This window comes from Phoca vitulina, unplaced genomic scaffold, assembly GCF_004348235.1.
Source record: "Phoca vitulina isolate PV1807 unplaced genomic scaffold, GSC_HSeal_1.0 scaffold49, whole genome shotgun sequence".
Classification (NCBI taxonomy): Eukaryota; Metazoa; Chordata; class Mammalia; order Carnivora; family Phocidae; genus Phoca; species Phoca vitulina.
In genome coordinates, this window is record NW_022589752.1 from 4,694,164 (window position 1) to 4,719,125 (window position 24,962).

General features: G+C 37.6%; 1 protein-coding gene across 6 annotated transcripts in view; it reads right to left on the minus strand.

The window, feature by feature from the left end:
- The window catches only part of ITPR2 (inositol 1,4,5-trisphosphate receptor type 2), a 493,497-nt gene that overhangs the window by 298,116 nt on the left and 170,419 nt on the right, over positions 1–24,962 (minus strand). For all 6 annotated transcript variants that reach the window (XM_032432655.1, XM_032432656.1, XM_032432658.1 and 3 more), the window contains 5 exons: positions 10,171–10,364; positions 7,567–7,696; positions 5,512–5,569; positions 3,553–3,718; positions 2,120–2,293 (listed from right to left, as the gene is read on the minus strand). In XM_032432655.1, coding sequence (XP_032288546.1) covers positions 2,120–2,293; positions 3,553–3,718; positions 5,512–5,569; positions 7,567–7,696; positions 10,171–10,364 — 722 coding nt within the window. The remainder of the gene's footprint in view (positions 1–2,119; positions 2,294–3,552; positions 3,719–5,511; positions 5,570–7,566; positions 7,697–10,170; positions 10,365–24,962) is intronic.

Sequence of the window (24,962 nt, forward strand, 5' to 3'; positions counted from 1 at the left end):
TGAATATTAAAAAAAAAAACAAAACAGGGAATTAAAATAAGTTGCCCAAAGTCACACATATACTTAGCGGCAAATTCTAAGGTATGTGACATCAAAACCCATGCTCTTAATACCCTACCCATTGAAGGCCATCGTTCTGTGGCTGTAAGGGCTGAGAAGAAAATTCCTGAGAGACCTGAGTGTTCTGTTATCTAGCCCTGCGCTTTTCAGGTGTGAGTGAGTGGTGGTGAAGCCGCAGTGCTTGCAGCAGCTGAAGCAGCTTCTAGAATCGGAATCGTAGCTATGATTGTCTGACATTGAAATCAACAGTCCGGTGGCAGCCTCCAAGCTGTACTCCTCGAGACTTTCCCAAAATGCAATTCCTTGTATTAAATCACTTCCTGCTTCAAGCACCTAAAATCCTGACCATTTTCTGAACTGATAAATCCTGTACTCAACAAATAATAAACAAATTCCCACTTCAATGACTTACATTCATCTCAAGTATCTAGAAAAATAGATTTATAACCCACGTGGAATGCTGTTTTGTTTCTAAGGTATCCCCAATCAGATAACTTATTCATCTTCTTTCTTACATCAATACAAATTGCTTATTAAACTGCTTTAGGGGATACCATGGATATATATAGATAGATAGATAGATATCTATAGATATCTATATATATATATACACACACACACACACTGATGAAGGCTCTTTCTCCACTTCGCTCAGAGAATTAGGAATTTAAACTGCAGACGAGTGACTAACATCCTTCATGGAACATCTCACCTATACTCTTATATGATTTTTTGCAAACTTTTACAAAGAGTATTTTCCTATGGTTTAGAGCTGTTCTTTATTTTTAAAAATGCAATGTTCTAAAAGGGGAAGCAACATTATGTTTATTCTCTAGAAGATGTGCACAGGCACAGTATGTATCTGCAAAAGAGGTATTCCAGCCTTCTGAAAGCATAACACATGTCTTAACATCTTTAAATATTATATCAGAAAGTGCAATTGTACAATTAAAGAGCCTGGAACTTATCCTCCGAAAGACCTGGGTTAAAATCTCAGTTGGGTCTTTCTAACTCTCTCCAAAGTTTGTTGTAACATTTAAAAAGAGATAACATGTATGAAAATGTCTGCTATAAGACGACGTACAGCAAGTACTACATAAATGTTAACTGTCCTCTTATTTCTTAAATATGCTGTGGAAGAACTCTATATCAACAACAAAAGAGCTGGTCATGAAACAAATTTATATGGAGTAGGAATTCTACATTCTAATAACTTCCATTATAAAATCATGGAAAAAAGTTGCTAAAAATTTAAGTCTAACATTTTGTGCAGATTAGTGGTAAGTAGTCCTGAGACAAGGAAGAAGGAGTAACCCACCAGATGAAATTGCCTTCAGGACTCTTCCACATTTTGAGGACTGAAATTATCTCCTACTCTGTCTTCACCTTTCACTACACAATATTTTGGGTATTCCATCAAACAGAAAAGCTAGGGTAGGTAAACCTCTCTAAATAGTCTACATTCCCGCAGATTATAAAACAACTAAATAAAACACAAGACAGGAATTTAAGAAACAATATCTCATCAATTAGGATGTTGGCATTGGTTTGCCAAGTATTACCACTAAAACATGGCTTTAAAAACTTTAAATGGTTATTTAGTATTTAGTGAAATGTGAAAACAACAACTACTTAACCCACCAAAAACTAAAACCTATACAACGGAAGACTTAGGATCACCATCTTACCACTCTTTAGAGTAAATACAGATTTTTGGTATTTTCATGCTGGCACTTAAAGCATACTGTTCCATGTAACTATTTTTATGTATTATATAAGGGTAAGCAGTGAAGAAAGAAATGATTTACAGGTTGGCAATAAATAGCCATAGTGAAGGGTAACAACGACCTTCCACCTCTTTACAGGTCTATGCTTAGGACCCACAAGACCCACAAAAATTAACCAAAATACAGGTTTATGGAGTTAATTGATTTGGCAAATGAAAATTGTATGCTCTGTTACTCAGAACAAAATTTTTCTTTATGGATAATTTTGGCTATAGGACATATGATTAAAAGACATTGTTTGGATTATTTCAAAATATATCTTGAAAACGAACCTCAATTGGCTCTTCACCACCTTTTACTTGACTTTCACCCATTTCTCCATTCTCATAGTTGCTGCTCTTCTCAACCCACAACTCAGATTTTTCTACAGTTAGTCGAAGCTGATCTAGATCTGCCTTGATTTGCTTGTAGTTATCTACATCTTGATTGGACACCAGCAATTGCACCTGGAAACAGAAGAATTTGAACCCTCAATTTACTTATGGAAATTCCTTCATTCCTATTTCATTGATGTCAAAAATCCCAAGTCTTTTAACAAATGTGTTTCAGTTGAAGTTTAATATTTCTAGAATATTTATGGATATTTTAGATATATATTGGCCATGAAAACTTACCAGGAAGTATCTGTGAACACTACCTAATATATTCATATGTTATAAAGAATTATATATTTTTAAAAAGTGAGCCCTAGCAAAGTGCTAAAGAGTAATTTAAAATAAAAGATACCTTAACTCTAATTTCACTGTTAAAGTTAATTTTTCCCGAGACTCTATCTATTTGAAAAGAGGTAGAAATACAGAAATAAGTGGAAGAAAATTCTGATATGGTCAAAACCTCATGTTATAAACCTTTATTTTATTATAATTTATATGTATTACATGACATATACAAATTATGCATAATTATATCTATTTCTATAATTACTCTTGTAATTATTTCATATTTCAATATATTCTTATAAAACTTCTTAATGAAAATCAATGTTTTATTAAATACAATAAATATTAGTGAAACACACATGTAAGCCCTTAGGTATTACTCATTAGTAGTCTCAAAACCGATGTCATTCAGATGACAAAGAGAAAGATCAGATCCAAAACAGTTACTTTCTTTTGTATTTATACATTTTTTTCAATCACAAAATATTTATTTCAGCGCTACTGCTTGTCCTATCCAAATTTATCAGTAAAATCTGGGTTCAAAATAATAGCAGTGACAACAAAATTCCTAATATGGTATTTTCCCCCAGTGCCTTCCTAAGTCTTCGTGCCTGTCATTTACATTAAAGATATTAACTGAAAATCATTCGTGGGGAACTCTTTCTAAAATAGATCATGTCTTGGCTTAAGACAAGGCCACATCTGTCTTTAAAGATAGAAAGTGTCTCGGGCGCCTGGGTGGCTCAGTTGGTTAAGCGACTGCCTTCGGCTCAGGTCATGATCCTGGAGTCCTGGGATCGAGTCCCACATCAGGCTCCCTGCTCAGCAGGGAGTCTGCTTCTCCCTCTGACCCTCCTCCCTCTCATGCTCTCTGTCTGTCATTGTCTCTCTCGCAAATAAATAAAACCTTAAAAAAAAGATAGAAAGTGTCTCTAGGAGAAGCCACACAGTCTGATTAACTCTGCAACCATGAAGTCAGGTCAGATGTTATAAACAATATTTTTGGAGCTTCTGCTATGGCAGCAGTGAGGGCTCCTCAATCTTACCTGTTTAAATGCCTGTAAAACTTCCGCTCTCTGGCTGAAGTGCTTGAACAGTAGTTGCAGGGCTCCCGAGAGCAAAGGAGGGTAGTCGTGCATGATCAGATGAATGAGGACCCGTAAAAAGGTCCTGCCTCCTTCATCATCAAGTTGAACTGGATTTTTCTCCTTTCTATAAAACCAAAAATCATTCTAAAATAACTTATATTTACCAAAAATTTACTCATAAGTGGTTAGAATTGTGTATACATTCTCAGTTATATGACTTTTCCCCCCAAAATTGGAAAGTAAAAAGGAAGATCATTTTACTTTTTTCCCTTCATGTAACTGATGAAGAAACAAAGCACAAAAAAAGAAAAAAAAAAAAAAAGAAAGAAGCATGTGTTTGTCCACGAAAGCAGGGATGACCAACCATCCCCGTTTGTCCAAGGCTGAGGGGGTTCCCAGGATGGAGGACTTTTCAGGACTTGCACTGGGAAAGTACCAGGCAAAGCAGGATGAGTTGCTCACCTAGACATAGACAAAAGCTACAATCCAAAAATTGATCCAAAAAAATTTCAACTCTAGTATTGAAAAGAGATAATAGGATGGGTGTACAGCAACAACTAACTTTCCCCAGCGCCCTAGAGACCTCTCCACAACAGGTGGTGAGCGGCCAGGAAGGACAAGGGCACGTGCACGTGCACGCGCACACATGCACACACAGTCATCACCAGAGTTGCTCTCTGTGCTTGGTATATTCAGACCCTGGGTAAGACTGCACTGGATAAGAGATCCTTTTTTTTTTTTTTTTTTTGAAGTTTAGTAAGCTTTTATTTTATTCTTATTATTCATATTATTATTATGTTCAATTAGCCAACATATAGTACATCATTAGTTTTTGATGTAGTGTTCCATGATTCATTAATTGCGCATAACATCCAGTGCTCATCACAACACATGCCCTCCTTAATACCCATCACCCGGTTACCCCATCTCCCACCCCCCCTTCTGTAACCCTCAGTTTGTTCTAAGGTGAAAAATCATACACTGATTTATTGTCTCTTCCCAGGAATAGTGAAGTACTTAAATAGGAAAACACAACAATAACAACAACAAAAGCTGTCAAAACAATATAAAAACAAAGCTAAACCAAATGTTCACTAGAGATTAAAAAAAATCCTTTTTGGTCCCCTTCTTCATTCTTGTTTGTCTTTCTAACCAAAATGCAACAAAGGGCTTAGTGTGAAATTTGTTTAGGTTCTCATGGCAAATTTGTAATAGAAATGAACGCAAGAAACTCAATAATTTATAGCTTAGACATTTTAGGGCTTTTTTTTTTGCTTTTCTTTTTTACTGCTATTTCATTTTTGAAAAAGAAAGAAACAACTTTAAAACAATAAATGTCAGGGTTCCTAAAAACAAAGGAGGGTAGTCACACCAGAGGCATTTTGTTTTCTTTAATCAGGGATATTTCCAACTGGCAGAAAATAGCTTTATTTCTCACAAATGAAGTTAATGATAACATTGAAAGAAGTCACTTTCTTGCCTCAAAATTCTCAGATGCAAGAAAGCAATGTTTTGCAAGACGCAGTGCTATTTATACCAAGGGACTTAAAGGGCATCCGTGTGCTGTCCTTATTTGAAGAAAGAAAAGCAAAGAATTCAGGGAGAAGTTCAATATGCTGATCTCATCTCTCTTGTCTTTTTCCCCTGACCTACCTAAAGAAGGTGCTCTCTCTCATTCTCTCTCTCTCTCAAATAAATAAATAAATGAAATAAAAATCTTTAAAAAAAAAAAAAAAAGAAAAGCTATGCTTTCTCTTCTACAGTAAATTAGCAGCTTTGTTTCTGGTAGAAATTATGTTGGCAACAATGAAGGATCTAAAATTAAATAAATATAGGGCTGTAAACAATAACAAAGTATCAATAGAATTCTAAGCAAAATCTTATCCACAAGATAAAGATACATAAATGTTACTATACCTTCCAGCAAACATAGTTTCTGCCTGGGCTGCAATTTCATCTATATCAGGAACAATAGCTGCAAAGACCAATGGCAAAATCCATTCGTTATCGTATCCTAGTTAGGAGCCACAGTATTGATACCAATATTAGCATACATAAAAATATTTGTATTAATTTCTTTATGCCACCAAATGTAACAGTTTAAAAAGTCACGATCTAAGTCCACTTAGAGATCAATATTTTAAACAAAGTCCATATTTTAAATATATATTGCTATAGTCAAAGATATATTTAGAAGACCAGAAAGCACCATTTACAAAGTTGCTTCACCTGTATAAACATGTATCTATATACATCAACTCCGGGCACACACACACACACACACACATATATATATGTAAAAACATATAATTTAATGGGGTGATGACATGGAAGGATGTTTTTTAAACATGTTTTTTAAAGAATCAAAATATAGCAATAATGAACCTTGTTACTATATGGTACTTCCAAACAACATGACCCTTTTACCCACACTTCCTTCTAAAATTCCATCCCTTCTTCTTATGGGACATTAACTTCTTTTTTTAATGTGAACCAGTCATGATTCCTCACCCATCCTTACCACTAATATTTTGAAGATATCTTAGTTAAAATAACACATTTAAATAAGTACATTATTTATTTCTTATCTCCAAAGTTTAAAAAGAAAACAGAGCAAGTTATAAAAAAGGAAAAAGAATCCTCCCCAGAAAGCTCTCTCTTCCAGATTCAACCAATGAAAGATGAGGTAAATCAGAGAGAACTGGTTTTCTGAGGGTTACTTCAGTAACCATACTTCACTGACAGAGCTTCTATTTCCAGAAGTCTGGCTTCGAAGAGCCAATAATTTTTATTATATTGTCAATACAACCACTAGCAAGATTTTCTGGTTCTGCCATATCATTCCTGGAAATAGCCCTTTGGGGTTCTATACTTCTGGGAAGCATAAAAACAACATGGTTGCAAATATACCAGAAGTGACCTCTCCCTTAGGAAAGCTTAATTCCGTCTACAGAGGCATGCTGCCTTTTGGATGGTACTAATGAGTTGGAGATCAGGACATTGGTCTACCATCCATTTTAACTACACACAATCACTGAATCATTCCTGTCATATTGAATGATGGGTGAAAGAGAGGAGGATACCTGTTATTTTCACGGTGGTTGTGATTAGAAGAAAATTTCATATCTGTGTACAAATCTTATCCTCAGAAAAAGAATTCTGTGACCTGGCTAAATCTTTAATATGACATAGTTTCTAACCTGCTGTTACTGGTAGGATCTATCCAGAAAAATTGAAATTTAATATTTCTTAGGTTTCATAAGGTACTTTCGATAGCCACAAAATTTTCACAATAATTTTTATGCTCTTTCTTCATTATGCTCCTACACAGAAATAGACTGGCTTCATTCTCACATTTTTTAAATGTGAAAAATTGACATATAGTACCAATTCATAACCATGCAAACACACACACACACACACACACACACACACACACACACACACACACTAATACCCCCATTTAGACCTTTGGGAAATACCATGTCTTCATTCTTGAGTTGGGCAACAGCTTCCTACAAAACAACTTTTTGCCCCACAGCTACATTTCACGCTGCTCTTTGATCAAGCAAGTAAGTTCCCTTGGACTTTCACCAAAACAGCATGATGCTTACAATATTCAGGCTCTGAAGTTGGAGAGACCTCCGAGGAAATCCCTGCTCTACTACTTTCGTGATGTTTAGCGAGTAACTTAACCCGTCTGACCTTGGTTTTCTTATCTGTAAAACGGCACAATAAACAGCACCTCTACCTCATCGAGCTGTGAAGATTGCAAAATAAACTGCATTCTGAGGACTGAGCACCAAGTAACTGCGAATATCCTCCCAGCCATCGTAGGCAAGTCATCTAATGCCCTGTCTGAGTTTCTTCATGTCATTGGCGGGTATTATTTCCACATTTTTGTCTCATGGAAATACTACTGGGTCTGAAAATACGAAAGCTACAGAGCAAATATGGGCACAAAGGAGATACCTGACGGTAGTAAGGTATCTGGAGAGCCGCTGGTGGATGTTTCCGTGTTTTCATTGTTCTCTCCAAATTCCTTCTTATATATTGACAGCAGATACGAGATCCTATAATCTAGTCGAACACTCAGGATAAACTACAAAAAGCATTAAAAACATACTTTTATTTTTTTAGCAAAGTGGTTAAAACTACAATTCATTACACCAAGAACAACATAACTATCAACAGAAACTAGATGGCAGGGACTTGAAAGGAAAGGTTTAAAAAAAAAAAAAAACCTATGTAAAGAACAAATTAATAAGACACTAATTAGGGAAACACTTATTAACTTTCAGTTGAAGATTAGTGCTCATAGAACTGTATTTTATACATATAACCAAAATTAAAACTTTCAACGTATAATATATTTAATTGTAAAATATAAATGGAAGGTAGGAAAGGGGCAGAGGGAAGAATAAAAACAAAGACAGAGAAAGACAGTTGAGAGAGGACCAAAGACAGACAGAGGGAGAGGGGGACACCTGGGTGGCTCAGCAGGTTAAGCATCTGACTCTTGGTGTCAGCTTCGGTCATGACCTCGGGGTTGTGAGATCGAGCCCCAGGTTAGGCTCTGAGCTCAGTGAGGAGTCTGCTTGAGATTCTCTCTCTCACCCTCTCCCTTTGCTCCTCTTCACCCACTTGCTCGCTCATTCTCTCTCCCTCTCTCTCAAATAAATAAATCTTTAAAAAAAAAAAAACAGAGGGAGAGAACGAGAGAGATAAATAAGAAGAGAGATACATAAAATGATGGGAAAAAGGAAGGAAGACCCTGTAAAGAGGAAGAGCCGGCAGAAAGCAGGAGACTTGTATGAGGAACGTGGCTCCAAATAAATTCTTTTTTTTTTAAAGATTTTATTTATTTATTTGACAAAGTGAGAGGGAGAGAGCACAAGTAGGGGGAGAGGCAGAGAGAGAGGGGAAAGCAGACTCCCCGCTGAGCAGGGAACCTGATGCGGGACTCGATCCCAGGATCCTGGGATCATGACCTGAGCTGAAGGCAGATGCGTAACCGACTGAGCCACCCAGGCGCCCCCAAAGAAACTCTTGAAGAGGTGTTCCAAGAAAGCAACGTATTCAAGAGCAGCACATAGGAACACATTGTGAATCAGACCCTGATTCAATGCAACACAAAAATCGGAGTGAGAAAAGAGGCTCAACAAGAAATACATTAAAAACCCAAAAGATGGGGCGCCTGGGTGGCTCAGTTGGTTGGGCGTCTGCCTTCGGCTCAGGTCACGATCCTGGAGTTCCAGGATCAAGTCCCGCATTGGGCTCCTTGCTCAGCGGGGAGTCTGTTTCTCCCTCTGACCCTTCCCCCTCTCATGCTCTCTCTCTCTCATTCTCTCTCTCTCAAATGGATAAATAAAAAATCTTAAAAAAAAAAAAAAAAAAGAGGCAGGATGGAGAGGTCAGCCCTCATCTGCCCTACAGCAATATCTCCATCTCCTGGTTTTTTTAGCAGTTAGATAGTTTTTCAAATGCTGATCTTCTGTAACTGTGGACCAAACTGAGGTCACATATCTTAGATGTTGTCCCATGAGTAGGATGATGTAAGTTACGGGCTCTTTCGGTCCGCACGACAGTTGATCACTACCGTTCTCAGTTGAAGAATAGGAGAACCAAGTGATTTTACAGGGTCATGAACACAGGGTGGGAGGCCTGCCAAAATTTCTCAGGATTCAGCCTTTGGAATTTCTGGAGGAACTGTGAAACCTTTTATGATTATAAATCTAATTACTTTAAATAAAAATGTACAGACCCTTCCAGGACTACTAACCCACTTCTGGTAGCTCAGTCTACATTAAATTATGATGAAAGACTTAGTAAACTGTATCCAGAATCTTAATAGATCCTTGAAAACTCCAGGCTTCATTCTCCAAATCTGGAATAAATGGCTATAATTAAAGTATCATAAAACTACTTTCCAAACTTAAAAAAAAATGCTAAGAATTCACAGCTACAGTAATGGGGAATTTATTCACTAAACCAGTGGGCATGAAATAATAATTTATCTCCTTTAAATTCATGGAGCTAGGTTTTAGACTATATCAATTTTAAAAACATATATTATTCCTAGCCTCTTAGAAACAACACAAAGAGAGATAGTCACTTATATGAAATACTGAAACCAATTATTAACATTTTTGTTAATAATAAATAAAATTTTATTTGAGTTTCTTGCTACAGTGATAAATCTGGATACCTAGAATTACATGTCCAATTCAATTAAAAATAGAAATAGAGTTAGAATTCAATCTCAGTTTGCCTGCTCTGAAATCCTGAAGTAAAGGTAAAATGAAATCAGGGTCAATACTAAATGAGAAAATGCATATGAAAGAGGTTTTGTCAACCTCAAAGCACTCCACAATTGTTAGATATCACCAGAAATACATTTAATGGAAATGAACACATGTAACTAATATGTTAAATAGTATCATTAACTCAAAGGAAATAAATTAGATCAATAGCATTTCAGAATATTTCCACAGTGATTTGGAACAAAGAGCGTAAGAAGTTAAACACAGATGCACAATTAGGTATTTGTCACTTCACTTCCATTATGCAACATACCTGCAAAATCTCAATAATCTTCAGTTTGGTGTCCATCACGGTCACATCTTCATGCTCTACGGGGCTCCCCTGCTTGCTGGGGTGGATGCTGGGCTGAACGTCAGGCACACTCATGGGGAAGATAGAGCCTCTACTGAGTACCATTTGGGTCATCATCTCTCCCACCCCATGGATGGTTCTCATGACATTGTTTCCTGGCACAAGAAAAGCCTTTAAGTCAACACACACGACACCTGCAGAATCAGGTGTAATATCCAGTTGGTCAGAACCAGACTGCAAGCATGACAGCAAAAGTACTAAGATAGGAAAGAATAGCACCAGCACTGCTCTGGCTCTTTCCTTACAAAGCACAGATACTGCAGACACATTTCAAAATGACAGATTTTAAAAATTTTTGAATTAAAAAAAAGTTTAAAAAACCTTTCTCAGAAAATGTTTTCCAATGATGCACCACGGTGAGTTGTGGTAGCTCTGGTAACATCCAAATCAGGTCCTTCTGGAACACAGGAAGCCCTACCAACTCTCACACCAATAGGCCCTAACTTTTACAAAATGCAAATGAGCTCTACGACAAATGAGCTGCAAGTGAGGATACAGGCATTACATGAAAACATGGAAGTGGTGACTAGCATCCTAATCCTACCCTCAAACCAAGGACTTTACGGCTTTGCTTTCATGATGCTTGTGAAAAGAGCTTGTGGGGAGCTTGCTATAACTTCATTTTAAGAAAAAGAAAGTTTTATCTGGGCAAGAAGCATGTGTTTGCCAGTACACTTCCCATTCCTTCATCCAGTTGGAATAAAAAATCGTTATTCAAAATCCACAAAACCAATGATGTTTGAGGTAATTATGAAAACACATTAGTGACAAACATGATCATTTTCAAAAAGGGAGCACTCCCCTTCTATGTCTTCTTGAGTTTTTTGTTGTTTTTTTTTAAATTCCCTAATCTTTTTTTTTATTATGTTTAATTAGCCAGCATATAGTACATCATTAGTTTTTGATGTAGTGTTCAACAATTCATTAGTTGTGTGTAACACCCAGTGCTCAACACCACACGTGTCCCCCTTAATACCCATCACTCGGTTACCCCCTCCCCTCTGTAACCGTCAGTTTGTTTCCTGGAGTCCAGAGTCTTTCATGGTTTGTCTCCCTCTCTGACTTGACTTCTCATTCACTGTGCTCCAATAAAACTGCACATACGCTCATTCCTTCCACTGACCACGAGCAGCTGTACCAAAGGATCCTCCTGACACTGCTCCAATTTATGTTCTCCGGCCTGACTGTTGTTTCTCACTTCTAAATTCCCCCAACAAGCAGCAAGGATTCAAAAGAACAATTGTCTACTTTTCTTTCGGAACAGTGGTCTTTGCTTGTGTATGTTCATGGAGCTTTGCCTCAAGCAAAGGCCTAAGGATCTGGCAAATAATTTTCCTTCCCCTGAATGTCTCAGGGTATAAACCAAGAGAAAGGGAAATGGAAATAAGATGGGATGAGATAAAACTCTCGGCTCTAAGTGAAGAGTATAAACTGTAGGGATACCTACAGAATCAAAAGGCAAACAAATAAAGAAAAGGAAAATATTGAAAGGATGACTCAAAAAAATCTTGATGGTCTTGCATCGACCAACCCACAATTATCATCAAGCCACCAGTAATCACTGTGAAAAGTGAAATGCCTTTTAAAACTTATTCTTATCATATATGAAATTCGTATACATAAAAGAGGGTGGTGCTCAAATAGTACATTTTGGAGTAGGCAGAGAAGTAACATTTTTTTCCTTAAGTGGCATCTTCAAGGCAGAAATTAACTGGTTTTCCTTCTGAGAGTCTATGAACTTTGACTGCTGTTGGCATAGACCAAAAAAGGGGGAAAAGAAAAAATGTATATGAAAGGTAATTTCCAAGTTTAGACAAGATTGAGATAAAGAATTTGAGAGAGCCCTATTTTCTAGAACAACCTTGAGGCAGAATGCTTCCTTTTCCGCGATTCTCAAGCAATCACAGCAGTTGACTACTTCCAAATCCCTCCACCGTTTGCTACGTGGATTGCAGGGATGCACATCTGGTGGTTGGCAATGGTTTTAGGTCCCCGATGTTTAACCAGGACATTTATCCGAATCTTGATTCGAGGATGTATATGTGTTAGCCTCCAAGAGATGCTTTCTCACCACTAACACAGAACAGGCTCCTTTGTCATTCCTACCCCTGATTCACACAGAAATCCTTGGCACCCACAGTGTCTGCATCTTATTTAGATTTGCATGGAAAATAATCATTTAATCCAAATGATTATTACACAGAAATTTAGCCCAGACAATTCTTTTCCCCAAATATAGATCCTGTCACCAAGAAATTAAAATCTAGAGGCCAGAACCATAATAATATGTAACACATGTTGTCAATGACATGGGGGGGTTCATTCCTGTTCTACCACATCCTTAGATGCCTATGGCACGTGGTCGCCACAAAACTCTCCTGACATCTCCATGTATGGCCAATTTTTTAATTTGAGAGGTCCCAAATTAAAAGATGCTATATTTTCTGGAGTTGCTTGGTGGTGATGAGAAGTGCTTAAATTGTGAACTACCATAGCTTGGAAAACATAAGTCAAATGCCACATAAATCACAGACAGGCAAGGCTCCCAAGTATCCATTTCTCCAGAGAAAAATTTCTGATTCTAGACTGTTGAGATAAGTCAGAGGCCATCAGTTTTTCATACTGCCAAAGAAGAAATCTTACCATCTCTCCTCTCAATGATAATTAGTTAACACTACTAAAAAGGCTACTGTATTACCATATAAATCTTCTGGACAGACTAACCCCTAAAAAATCAGCTTTTCTATGTCTTTTTTATTAACCCAGCAGCCAGAATTTGGATTTATGTGTAAAGGGTGTTGAGATAGTTTGAAAAAATGGGAGTCATCTTTTGTTAAGCAAAAGTAAGAAAGAAGGAATTGCTTAGAAATAAAAGCAGATGGACTTTTCGGATTCTTTTATTACATGATTGTATGGATAGTTTTACTAATCCTAATTTCCTCAAGAGAAAAACCCGAAAGTAAACAGGTATACTGAACGCATAACAGGAATGATGGCCGGGAGTGGCTGAGAATACATAGTTTGTTTCTTTGTTTCTTTGATGGTTCCGATGAGTTAAGTTCCCATTACCAATTCCAGAGAAGTAAAAAGCAATGAGATCCACATAACACGGAAGCTGAGCTGACCATGATTTAACTGTACCTATTCAGAAGTCGAATTACTGCTTGTGAGCATTATTGCACTCAACAATCATTGACAGTTATGTGGATTTCTAGAAAGCATAAGAGATATAATAGAATCTTACTCAATTGAAATTTACCTTATGAGTATTGGTATTTTATTTAATTTAAAGTCATCTTTATTTGTGATCTTTTTCTATTAGAAATACATAACACTAGAAACGATAATTTGAATTTTCCAGTTGTTTAGATTTCAAGTAGACATTTCTGGAACCTTCTCAGCATTTATAAGAGATCACAGAAATATTCAATTAGAAAAGTTTTGTGAATAGTTGTTCACAGCAATTTAATTGTTCTGTGACTACTAAAGTCAGCTCGATGTTTTATAATAGAAGCCGAAGAATGGATAAGCCAAAAACCATTCTTCCTTCCCTGAAACGTATTTTCATAGTTGGATTTGGAAAAAATGCATCTGCTGTTATAATAATTCATATGAAACAGTATGATGTTAAACCATAAAGACATGACTCAGGAAATCTTCCTACTTCCCATCCCTGCTTAGCAGCTCCTTCTAAACCTCCACTAGCTGGAAGACGCCTACATTTTAGAACTGGAGTGGTTTTCTATTTTGAACATTCTCTGGAGCAGTGCTTCCTCCCAGTGGTTGAGGGTCTGTTTATAAAAAGACTTTTCTATATGCAAAACAAAAACATTAACACAAGATCAAAGCCTTAATGAAGCTAGCGATACAAGCAGAGCAATGGGTACCATGGTACCAGCCTGGATTAAATGGAAGATCAAGACGTAACACCCTAAGAGGACATAGATAACCAGCATTCCCAGTTCAAAGTTAGATCATGGGATTTTAGAGAGCTAGATAATCCAATCTCCATCAGGGTTTTAAACCTTGTGCTGGAAACTGCCATTCTTCTGCTTGGAGTTCTCTTAACTAGATGGTCACTTAATTTGATTTCTCACACCTTTATGATTTCTGGTACAATGTCACCTCCTCAGATGACCTCTTCTGGCCACCCTCTCTAAAGGAGGACTGCCATCACTCTGGACCCACGCACCTGCTTTACATTTCAGTCATGCCATTATTCACCATCTCACGTCATAGTTTATATTTGTTTATGTGTTTATTGTATATTCCCCTCAAAAAAAAAAAAAACACATGAGCTCCATGAAAACGAAGATCCTGCCTAGTTTACTGCCTTGTCTCCAACACCTGGAATCGTGCCTGACACACAGTAGTCATTCAATAAATATTTGCTAGATTAATGCACTAATAAAAGAAAAAAAGATTTGATAAACGAATTATTAAAAATGAGACTGACATTTTTATTAAAAAATTGGATCTTATTACACTAAAAATATTCCGTCTTTCATCAAGGTGAGTTTTTGCTTGCTCTCCTTTATATTTTCCCAAATTTTCTAAATTTTTTCAAAAAGCATATATAATTTCCATGTTACTTGAAAACTTATTCATTAAAAAGAAAAGAAAAAGCAATAAAATAGATACTAGTGAGATAAGGGGAATCATGATCTGCCCTTATCGAGGGCAAATCACATCCCATGTACTTTGCTAGGCCACATAGACCCTCACTGTAGGGTGAGGGCTTATGGGATCCATCCTGCTTTACTCAGCCAGAAAGTGGCAGAGCTTCAGATAGAGGTCAACAAATATCAACATGCAGCTTTTTTCCCCACACCATGCTGCTTTGCTAATAAATCATCATCTTACAAATTTCCAAAGATTTTATACTAGAACTCAGAAAACCTACCCAATGCAGAAAGCAAAGATTCTCCTTTTTTAATAGTTTTTTTTTGTTTTTTTTCATTATGCTATGTTAATCACCATACATTACATCATTAGTTTTTGATGTAGTGTTCCATGATTCATTGTTTGCATACAATAGTTTATTTTTGTTTTTTTTTTAAATAGGCTCCATGCCCAACATGGGGCTTGAACTCACAGCCCTGTGATTAAGAGCCGCATGATCTACTGACTGAGCCAGCCAGGCGACCCCCAGAAAGCAAAGATTCTAATTAAAACTGTGCATAAAAATGTGAAATTACTATTAATCGTATAATAAATTTGGTCATATTATCCCCAAGCGAACTTATCCAACCAGTTTTTATTATTTATGATGGGCCACACACTATTCGGAGCATTTTATTTGCATTGCACAATTTAATTTTAAGGGCAGCTCTTGCTCAGAAAGTATTATTAAATAACCAATGTTCATCTGGCTCTGTACTAGGGACAATGGGTGTGGGAGGACATAGGAAAGCATGGCTAAGAAAACATAAAACATATCCATAAAAAATTTAAGAAGAAATACAAGGCGGTTGAGATAGTTACAGTATAGAATGGGCAGTGTGAAGATTGCTTTGGAAATTTTTTTTTAATTTAGAGAGAGAAAGAGTGCACACGAGCAGGGGGAGGGACAGAGGGAGAGGAAGAGAGAGAATCTCAAGCAGACTCCACACTAAGCACCTGAGCCCAGCGTGGGGCTCGATCGCATGACCCTGAGATCATGACCTGAGCTGAAATCAAGAGTCGGATGCTTAACCAACCGAGCCACCCGGGCGCCCCTAAAAATTTTTTTAATTTAATTTTGTAAATCATTTTAGGGTGAGGAGAGAGAAGGGCAGCTTCACTGAAGAGACACAGTTTTGAACTAGACTTTGAATGGAGTTGAAGATTTAGATTAGCATGATCTTTCTCAAATTATTTCACCATCCTGTGTACACACTCTTAATCTAACAAAATATGTTCCAAGTCCCGTGAGAATAAGATTATATAATATGTGCAAAAAAGTCATGAAGAATAAAAGAAAAGTATCATATAATTGTAATGTATTTACCTCAAAATGAAAAGTGGAGGACATGTGCGTGTTTTTACTACATCTCTGAAAAACAACTATTCTCCATTTCATCATGTTCTATTAGAGTGGCCACCATCCTACTAAGGAATGTGTGGTTCCATCATAGCTCATTATCTCTTACACGCTGGCTTGATTGACACACAATATCACTTCAAAATGGAGAAGTCTTTCAGAGAAGTGGTTTATAAAGAATACTCAGTGGACAAAACAGACCATATGACACCTAATTTTCTTCATTCTAAATAAATATTCTTTGAATACAGTATGTTGATAACCCATTTACACATTCCAACTTTCCAAAACCTTAGAATTAGAACAAAGCAAAACTTATTGAACATATGTTACCAAAATATAGTAATGTTATCATCCATCTTTTTTTGAATATCAAGTAGACTGCTTAAAAGAAAATTATTTCCCATCCCACCCACACCCTAAAGAAGTGTTATTCAAAGGATGAGTTTAAAAAGCAATTCATACAAAACAGTGGTTGAGTTCTACATCCTACTTTGGATTTCATCACTGTCAAATACTGACAAAGGCATTTCAATATTCCAAACCTCAAGATTTTAATTTGCAAAGCTGACTTTAATGCTTAACAGTTGGTAATCTAAGCAATAAATGAATTTACATACTGTTTTACAATTGAGATACAATTTAGATACAATGAAATGCACAGATCTTATATGAAAGGTTTCAGCAGTTCTGCTGAAGAAGGACAAACATCCATATAAACCACATGTCGTCCAGATACCGAACATTTCCATTACCCCAGAAGCTCCTTTGTGCCTTTCTCCAGGTCCTCTCCTCTACCTTCCCCCTCACCACCACCACCAAGAGCAACTACTGTTCTGATTCATCATCACACTATAGACACGTGCATTGAATTATGTACAGTTTCACAGGTATGACTTTAGTTAAGTGATCATAACCAAAGAGTACCAGTACATCAATCACTGTTAAAGTGCAGAAGGGCCTCTAGTTCCTTGCTGCTCTACCATTGCCTCAACCAGATAAGTATTTTTGTTGATGACTGGTGAAGTCAGAAATAGCATGTTTCTTAAATGTAAAGGTAGCATGAAACAAGAAAGGATAACTAATATAATGACTGATTCCATCAACTCCCCAAACTACATCAACAGGTTGAAGACAGGGTAAAATCAAAACATAAAATGCCCTGTACATAGGGCCCAATAAAACCAACTGAAGTATATGATGGAAAAATGTGATATAACGGAGCACAAATTCAACTTCAGTTCTGTTCAGGTTCCATGGGGACCTATACTGTGTCATTGTTACCAAAAACACTCAGTTCACCTAGACTGCATTACAAAAGTAAAGTGTTAAGAATGAATGAGAAAAATAACTGTCCTTGCCTCTGTGCTGGTCAGACCAGTGATCGGTGACATCTGAATCCTAAGACGAATAGTTAAAGAAACTACCCAGAGAGGAGGAGACGCGCAGGTGACAACCGGGCCGTTTTCAAACATGGAGGGAACGAACATGTGGAAGTGATGTTCGATTTCAATGTGGCTCCAGGGAACAAAAGTAGGACTGCTAATTGGAAGTTAGAGGGAAGTTAGGATAATCTAACAAAACAGACCTAATATAACAAAAGAGACCTAATAATTGGAGCTCTTGGAAATAAGAAAGACCTGCCTTTTGCAGCAACAAAATCTTGGTCGCTCTGATGTTCAAGGAGATCCCAGATGACCATTTGTAATGGGTGTTATATGAAGATTTGAAGTTTGTATATTGTGTAGATGATTTCAACAGTCCCTTTATATGCTAACATTCTATAAATTTATGTTAGGTTCCAAAAATGTACCTTATTAGAGGTCACTGGTAGACTCTCTTCAGCAGAAATTGAGAGAACTGGGGAACCTAATCCCCAGTGTTTTAACACCTTGAAGCATCAGATTCTGAGGTTCAAACAGTATTTATAAATAGAGAAAATAGTTGGAGTAGAGAGGAGGTGAGGACAACATGGCCCTCCTCAGTCATTCTCATTATTTGTGAGGTCATCCCTGGGTATTGATTCTGTCCTATTAACTCAATATGGTAATGGTAGTACCTCTTCCTGGGTGCCAGGGACCATTCATATCACTCCTAGAGTCACTCTAGAGCTTAAAGAATAAGAATAAATCCCACACTAAACTGTGGAAGGTGCTCCCCCCACTGTGTGACTGATACCTTGGGGAAACCAAAAGGCAAAAAACTACACATGATGCCTTTGTTTCTGACAAATCCCACAGAAACACGGACAAACACAGAATCAGTCTCCTGCCTCTACTAGTCAATCAATTATGAAGTCTAACAAAAATAATTTTATGTATTATAACTTTATGTGAGTAACATCTGACTGAGAGAACCAAAAAGAAGAGGTACTTCGTGACTTAGTGTACTATGTAAATTATGCATGCATCATACCCATTAAGTCCTTGTGAAATTTATTAACTTACACAATTAGCAAGTGAATATTTCAATCACATTACTCTATGAAGGTGGTGCATCAGAGATCACTGGAAAGGTATAACATTAATCACTAAAACTGCTCAAATAAAATTGCAGGAACAAAATACCAGGAAATATTTTAACATGAACTGCCATTTGTCATGTTCTCTCTCCTTCATTGCAAGTTTGGAAAATGAAACTAGAAGTTCATAAGTAATAAAAGAAAAACAATCCTATATTTGGAATGTCATGGTCCAGAAAATATTTTTAATATTCAAACACTTACATATTTATATAAAACATGTAATTTACATACATTCATTAAATGCATTTCACTCAATATTTTTCAAAGCCTAGTATGTAAATAATAGTATATTATGCATGGTACAAGTCAGCTTATAGAATCAGAAAGAAAATCTGTTTTCATAGTTTTTCTCCCCACTTTGCTTCTTTCGGTCAATAAATCTGAAACTTTATTAAGGAATTATCCAGATAGTAAATCTAAGAGTCATGGAGCCTTTTGTAAGTCTACTAGAAAAAAACAGACTTATAAAACATAATTACAAAATTAAGAAAAGAAAGACACAAATATATATTTGGAATATTAGGACCTCTAAATACTTTTGTCCTCCAAATACATGCATATTTATGTAAGGCTTGGCACTTACATACGTTCATCCTAATGATAAGTGAGTTATGAAAGTATATATGAGGGGCGCCTGAGTGGCTCAGTCGGTTAAGCGGCTGCCTTCAGCTCGGGTCATGATCCCAGAGTCCTGGGATCGAGCCCCGCATCGGGCTCCCATCCCAGAGTCCTGGGATCGAGCCCCGCATCGGGCTCCCTGCTCGGCGGAGAGCCTGCTTCTCCCTCTCCCTCTGTCTGTCGCTCTGCCTACTTGTGCTCTCTCTCTATCTCTGTTAAATAAATAAATAAAAATATTAAAAAAAAAAAAAAGAAAGTATATATGAGATACAGAAATGTGTCTAAGAAGATAAAATTGCTTAGAATTACTGGGGAAACAGCAAGAGACAGAGCTAGAGACATCTGATGCATATTATGAAGACCCTTGGGCATCAACTTAAAGAATTGAGTTATTCTCCAGAGAAGATGAGAGCTAGTAAAAGAGCTAGAGTATGTAATTTAGAAGGATCCTTATGCTGGAATGTGGAGAAAAGAGCCAAAAACGGACTCAGGGAGACCAGTCAGAAATTTATTGCAGCAAGTGAAGAGGAACATTCAGCTTCAAGAGATATTTAAGGGGTAAAACTTTTAAGACTTGTGATTGAAACTTTGTTTCTGAGAAAAGCCAACCATTCAAGAAGAGATGATTATTGGTTTAAAAAATCTTTTTTGATCTGACCTGTAACCGCTTCAAGTAAAATCAAAACTCTTCAGTAAACACCTACTGTTTAGTACTAAACTTCCTTGGAAACTAAACTTGGAAAAAGTAGAAAACAGCACCCCTGCAGATGAAGAAATCATCTAGATAGAAAGTAGTATAATAATAGCAGAAAGAACATCAACTGTAGGGCTGTGGGTTTTTTTTAAGGAAGTGGAGAAAAAGGAAAAGAAATCTGAATTCAAAATTTGGCTCGGCAAGCTACAAGCTGCATGATCTTAGGCAATTTCCTGGACAAAACAGTGACCATAATATCTAATTGCTGGAGTGCAATAAGGTTTAAAAGTAAAAGTGTGCGGGACACCTAGGTGGTTCAGTCAGTTAAGTGTCTGCCTTCAGCTCAGGTCATGATCCCAGGGTCCTGGAATCGAGTCCCGGATCGGGCTCCTTCCTTGGTGGGGAGCTTGCTTCTCCCTCTGCCTGCCGCTCCCCTCTGCTTGTGCTCTCTCTCTCTCTCCCTCTCTCTGACAAATAAATAAATAAAATCTTTAAAAAAAGTAAAAGTATGCAAAAGATCTCTTTAAAAAAAGTAAAAGTATGCAAAAGATCTCTAGGTGTGTTAGGTGTTGAATATAAATAATAAATACCCTATTATAGTAATCTTTTGCCAATATGTGGCCCGGCACGTGGTAGAAACTCAGTATAAAGTAGACATATTACATAGTTATTCTGTACCTATTTTTAGACATGCATTTGAGTTTTAAAAGGAACATGACCTAACATAGATCCTTTCTGGATATTTGAAGAGAGGATTAAGCCCAAAGGGGGATGAAGTCCTTTTAGGCTTTATTAATAACTAAGAGGAAACTGGACAGTTACACAGGCATTTTTTCTAAAACTTATAAAAGCTTAAAGCTGGGGGGGGGGGGGGGGATGCGTTAAGCCAGAAAGAAGTCAGAGGAACAGTCAGCATAATGTAAAGCTGTGGGAGAACCAGACTCAGAAGATCAGAATGTCACAGAAATTCTTCCTTCATATCTGAAGAAGAGGATTCCGGAAAAGACTTGCTTCCCAGAACAGGTTTCTGATGCCACTGATTCTGGGGCATTTGGAAGTAGGCAGCTTCTAGAAAACTTTCATATCTAGAACTTTCTTGTGCATTTAAATGTCTTAATGTTTTTATTTTTCTCCCTAATCTCTATTTCCTATAAGATCATAATCATTTTTTTTCTTCCTAATCTGAATTTCCTATGAGATCTTAATCTTGACCCACAGCTTTTCCCATCATGGTATTTTTCTGGAAGATACCTATGGTGGATGCTGTGATAGTCAATGCCCAGATTCCCTTTCAGGGATGAGGGACAATATACTGCCTCACCTGCTGGGAGCTACTCAGAGAACAGCCCTCAAATGTCAGCCCTGGGTGGGGACCGACTATTCTGAAGAGAGCCGCCTCAAGCAAGGCCACACACCCATTGCAGGGCAGCCCATGGGGGCATAAAGGCTCAGCCCCCACCCTTACTCCAATGGGAGACAACTCTGAAAGGACATCCCAACTGCAGACATCTCCCCTCATCCCAGAGTTTTCCACTAGGTCTGCATCACAACCTGATTTCTTCCTTTGCCCGATCCTGCTTCTTTCCCTTCCGTTCCACTGGTGTTGATCCTAAGAGTAACCTAATAAACCTCCTTCATGCTAATCTCTGACTCAGGTTCTGCTTCCTGGGGAACACAACTTGCAATAAATAACTCCAGAGATTTGGGGACATTGGCATCATTGTTACTGCCATTGCTGTTCTTATTTAAAAATCAGTGGAAGATGGGTGCCTGGGAGGCTCAGTTGGTTGAGCATCCAACTGTTGATTTCAGCTCAGGTCATGATCTCAGGGTCCTGGGATGGAGCCCTGCATTGGGCTCTGCGCTCAGCAGGAAGTCTGCTTGAGGGTTCTCTCTCCCTCTACCCCTCTTCTCTCTCCTTCTCTCTTTCTATCTCTCAAGTCAATAAATAAATCTTCTTAAAAAATCAGTGGAAGAATCTCAAGGTATTATGAGAACATGCTCATCTGGAAAGTACTCACATACACAAAGGGACAAGAGAAAACCTAGCGCTGTTAATAGGATTATGTGCATGTCTCTGCCTCTTCTTCAAGTCAAAAGCTTCCTTTACCAAAAGTACATGATTCTGATGGGAAGAAGGAGTAGGCAGAAGAAACAGCATACAGGAAGCAGGGAGTTGTGAGGAACAAGACACATACTGGAGATAAGACAGATGTGTTTGAAGCGAAGGGATATCACTGAAAGCAGAGATGAGGGAGGACAGGTCAAAGAATAAGGCCATCCAAAGAAGAACCTTGAGAGGCAGAATAGGAAAAAATAAGTCCAGAAATCCCTGCAAGAGATTTTCACATGAATGGTAATGGTGGTATCTTCTCCCTACAAGTAAACCTGCTAACACTTCTGAGGACTGTGAACTCCCCCGCAAACTTAAATCCTTTATAGAGACCTGGAAAGAGCTCAGTCAGATGAAAAATTAAAAGAAGATGAAGGAACACTTGAAAGAGTCCTTAAAATGAAAGCTGCCTTGTACCTTAGGTACTTGTTCTTCAGTTATGGTCATCATATTAAACCTTACTTCTTTTCATTGTCATCCCCACCTCCACATATGTATGTCTTCAGCCTCACCTGCACCCATTTGCTTGCTTGCTTTTTTTGTGATACACTTAATATTTTAAGTGAACAAAGGCTTCTGGTGTCAAGGCATTCTAGCTGGTGGCTTTACAAAGAGTGATCACAGCTATTAACCAGGAGACAAATACTTCATGGATATTGGCTAAAAGGAATGTTTTGCAACACACGTTAAAAAGAACACCATTCAGTGAGTGAATGAGAATTACATACTAATCTTCAAAGAATCACAGTTTTGAACTGAGAGAGACCGTAAAGATCAGTTAGACTAATCTAATTTTATAAAGGAAGAAACTATTTTCTGGCAGATATTTTGCCGGCAAATACTTTCTTCATTTCCCACCCATATAACAATATTAAAAAATGTTTCTGCTCCACCTCCCATCTCAATTTCCCTTCTTTTTAACAGCAACTATGCTGCCAGAAAAAGCATATTTCAAGGTGGATCATGTAAAGTCCCTGCCAAGACAAAAAAAAAAAAAGTTAAACTGAAGAAATAGCCAGTTGTTTGCCACGAGATAGGGAGTTAGCTTGCTCTTACACTCTCTTCCCCAAATCTCCTGCGGCAAGGGATGCTCCCAGACAGACATATATCCAAGTGCCTCTTACCACCCGCCCGTCTTATCTCTTCCCTCCCCTGGGTGGACCCACAGGACTCTAAGTCCGCCAGTGCAGCTCCAGTTCCTTCAGGGCATTGTGGTTATCTGTTTCTTATTCTCTAAAACCAAAGGCACTTTCAGCTCCAAACCTGAAGCCCCAAAGAAAGGGAATCCTAAAATTAAATGGAATTCTCCATTTGACTTTTGTAGTGATTTCCCATTTCAACATTAGAACACATATATACCAATCAAAGAGATTATCTGGTCACTGATTAGGAACTGGCCCACATTTCAGGGCTTGGCTATGGAAACTCCCAAGTTGTAAAAAAAAAAAAAAAAAAAAAAGGCAAAATGATAGAAGATTACAAGAAACTATTCAGCTCTTTTTCGGTGTTTTGGTAGTTTTTTGATATATTGCATTTTCAAACTGTGGTGAGCTCAAGGCCGGGGAGACAACTGTGAAAAGAAATGATAGTCTTGGCCTAGATACCCTAACTAGGCCTACATCATACTCCAGGGTTAAGACTTCATTGCTCCATGTTGGAGGCTTAAATTTGAATCCCAGTTCCACTCAAATGACAGACAAGTGGAAAGACATTGACAGGATAGCTAAATACTAAGTTAGACCCAAACCATTCCCAGACTGTGTCACATTCTGCATTCTGTTCAAATGGAGACGAGGCTTTCTCTCACTACCCAAAGTTAACATGTTATGTTGTTCATTAGAAGAATGCAAGTCGTATTCACATTTGTTCCCAAATATTTGAATGACTCTCCAGGAGAACAAAATGTACCCACCCTGCTATAAAAAAGTGATCTTAATTAGTACTATTATCAATCCTTGGATTGTATATCCTTCAGCAGGCATAAAGAGGAAGAAAAGTATAATTTTTTAAAATAGAATGTACTTTCAAAAGTGTATTGAAAATATCTGACTTTACAGCCAGAGAAAGATAAATATCATATGATTTCATTCATATATGGAATTTAAGAAACAAAACTGATGAACATAGGGGAAGGGAAGGAAAAATAAAATAAGACGAAATCAGAGAGGGAGACAAACCATGAGAGACTCAACTCTAGGAAACAAACTGAGGGTTGCTGGAGGGGAGGGGGCTGGGGGATGGGGTAACTGGGTGATGGGCATTAAGAGGACACTTGATGGAATGAGCACTGGGTGTTACATGCAACTGATGAATCTCTAAATTCTACCTCTGAAACTAATACACTATACATTAATTAAATTGAATTTAAATAAAAATTTTTTAAAAAAAAGAAAATATCTGACTTATCAGCCAGCATATGCATTGGCTTTTCACTTCTATACGTGACAAAGAAGAGCCCTGCTTGACATAATCCTTCTACCCAAAAGATCAATTACACTGAATGGTGCCTGTGCATTCTAAATCACTGAGAGCAAATGATAGGTATTAGGCAAAGCAAATTGACTCAACAGCATAGCCTGCTGGGAGTGAATACATTTGTTTGAAAACAGTATTTCTTTTCGTAAGTGAGTACATAGCCAATGAAAGGTATTGGATGGGTGGTTCCGAAGGTCAGGCCCTTCTATTTCACGATAGCACAGGACAGGGCAGCGACAGCTCCCAG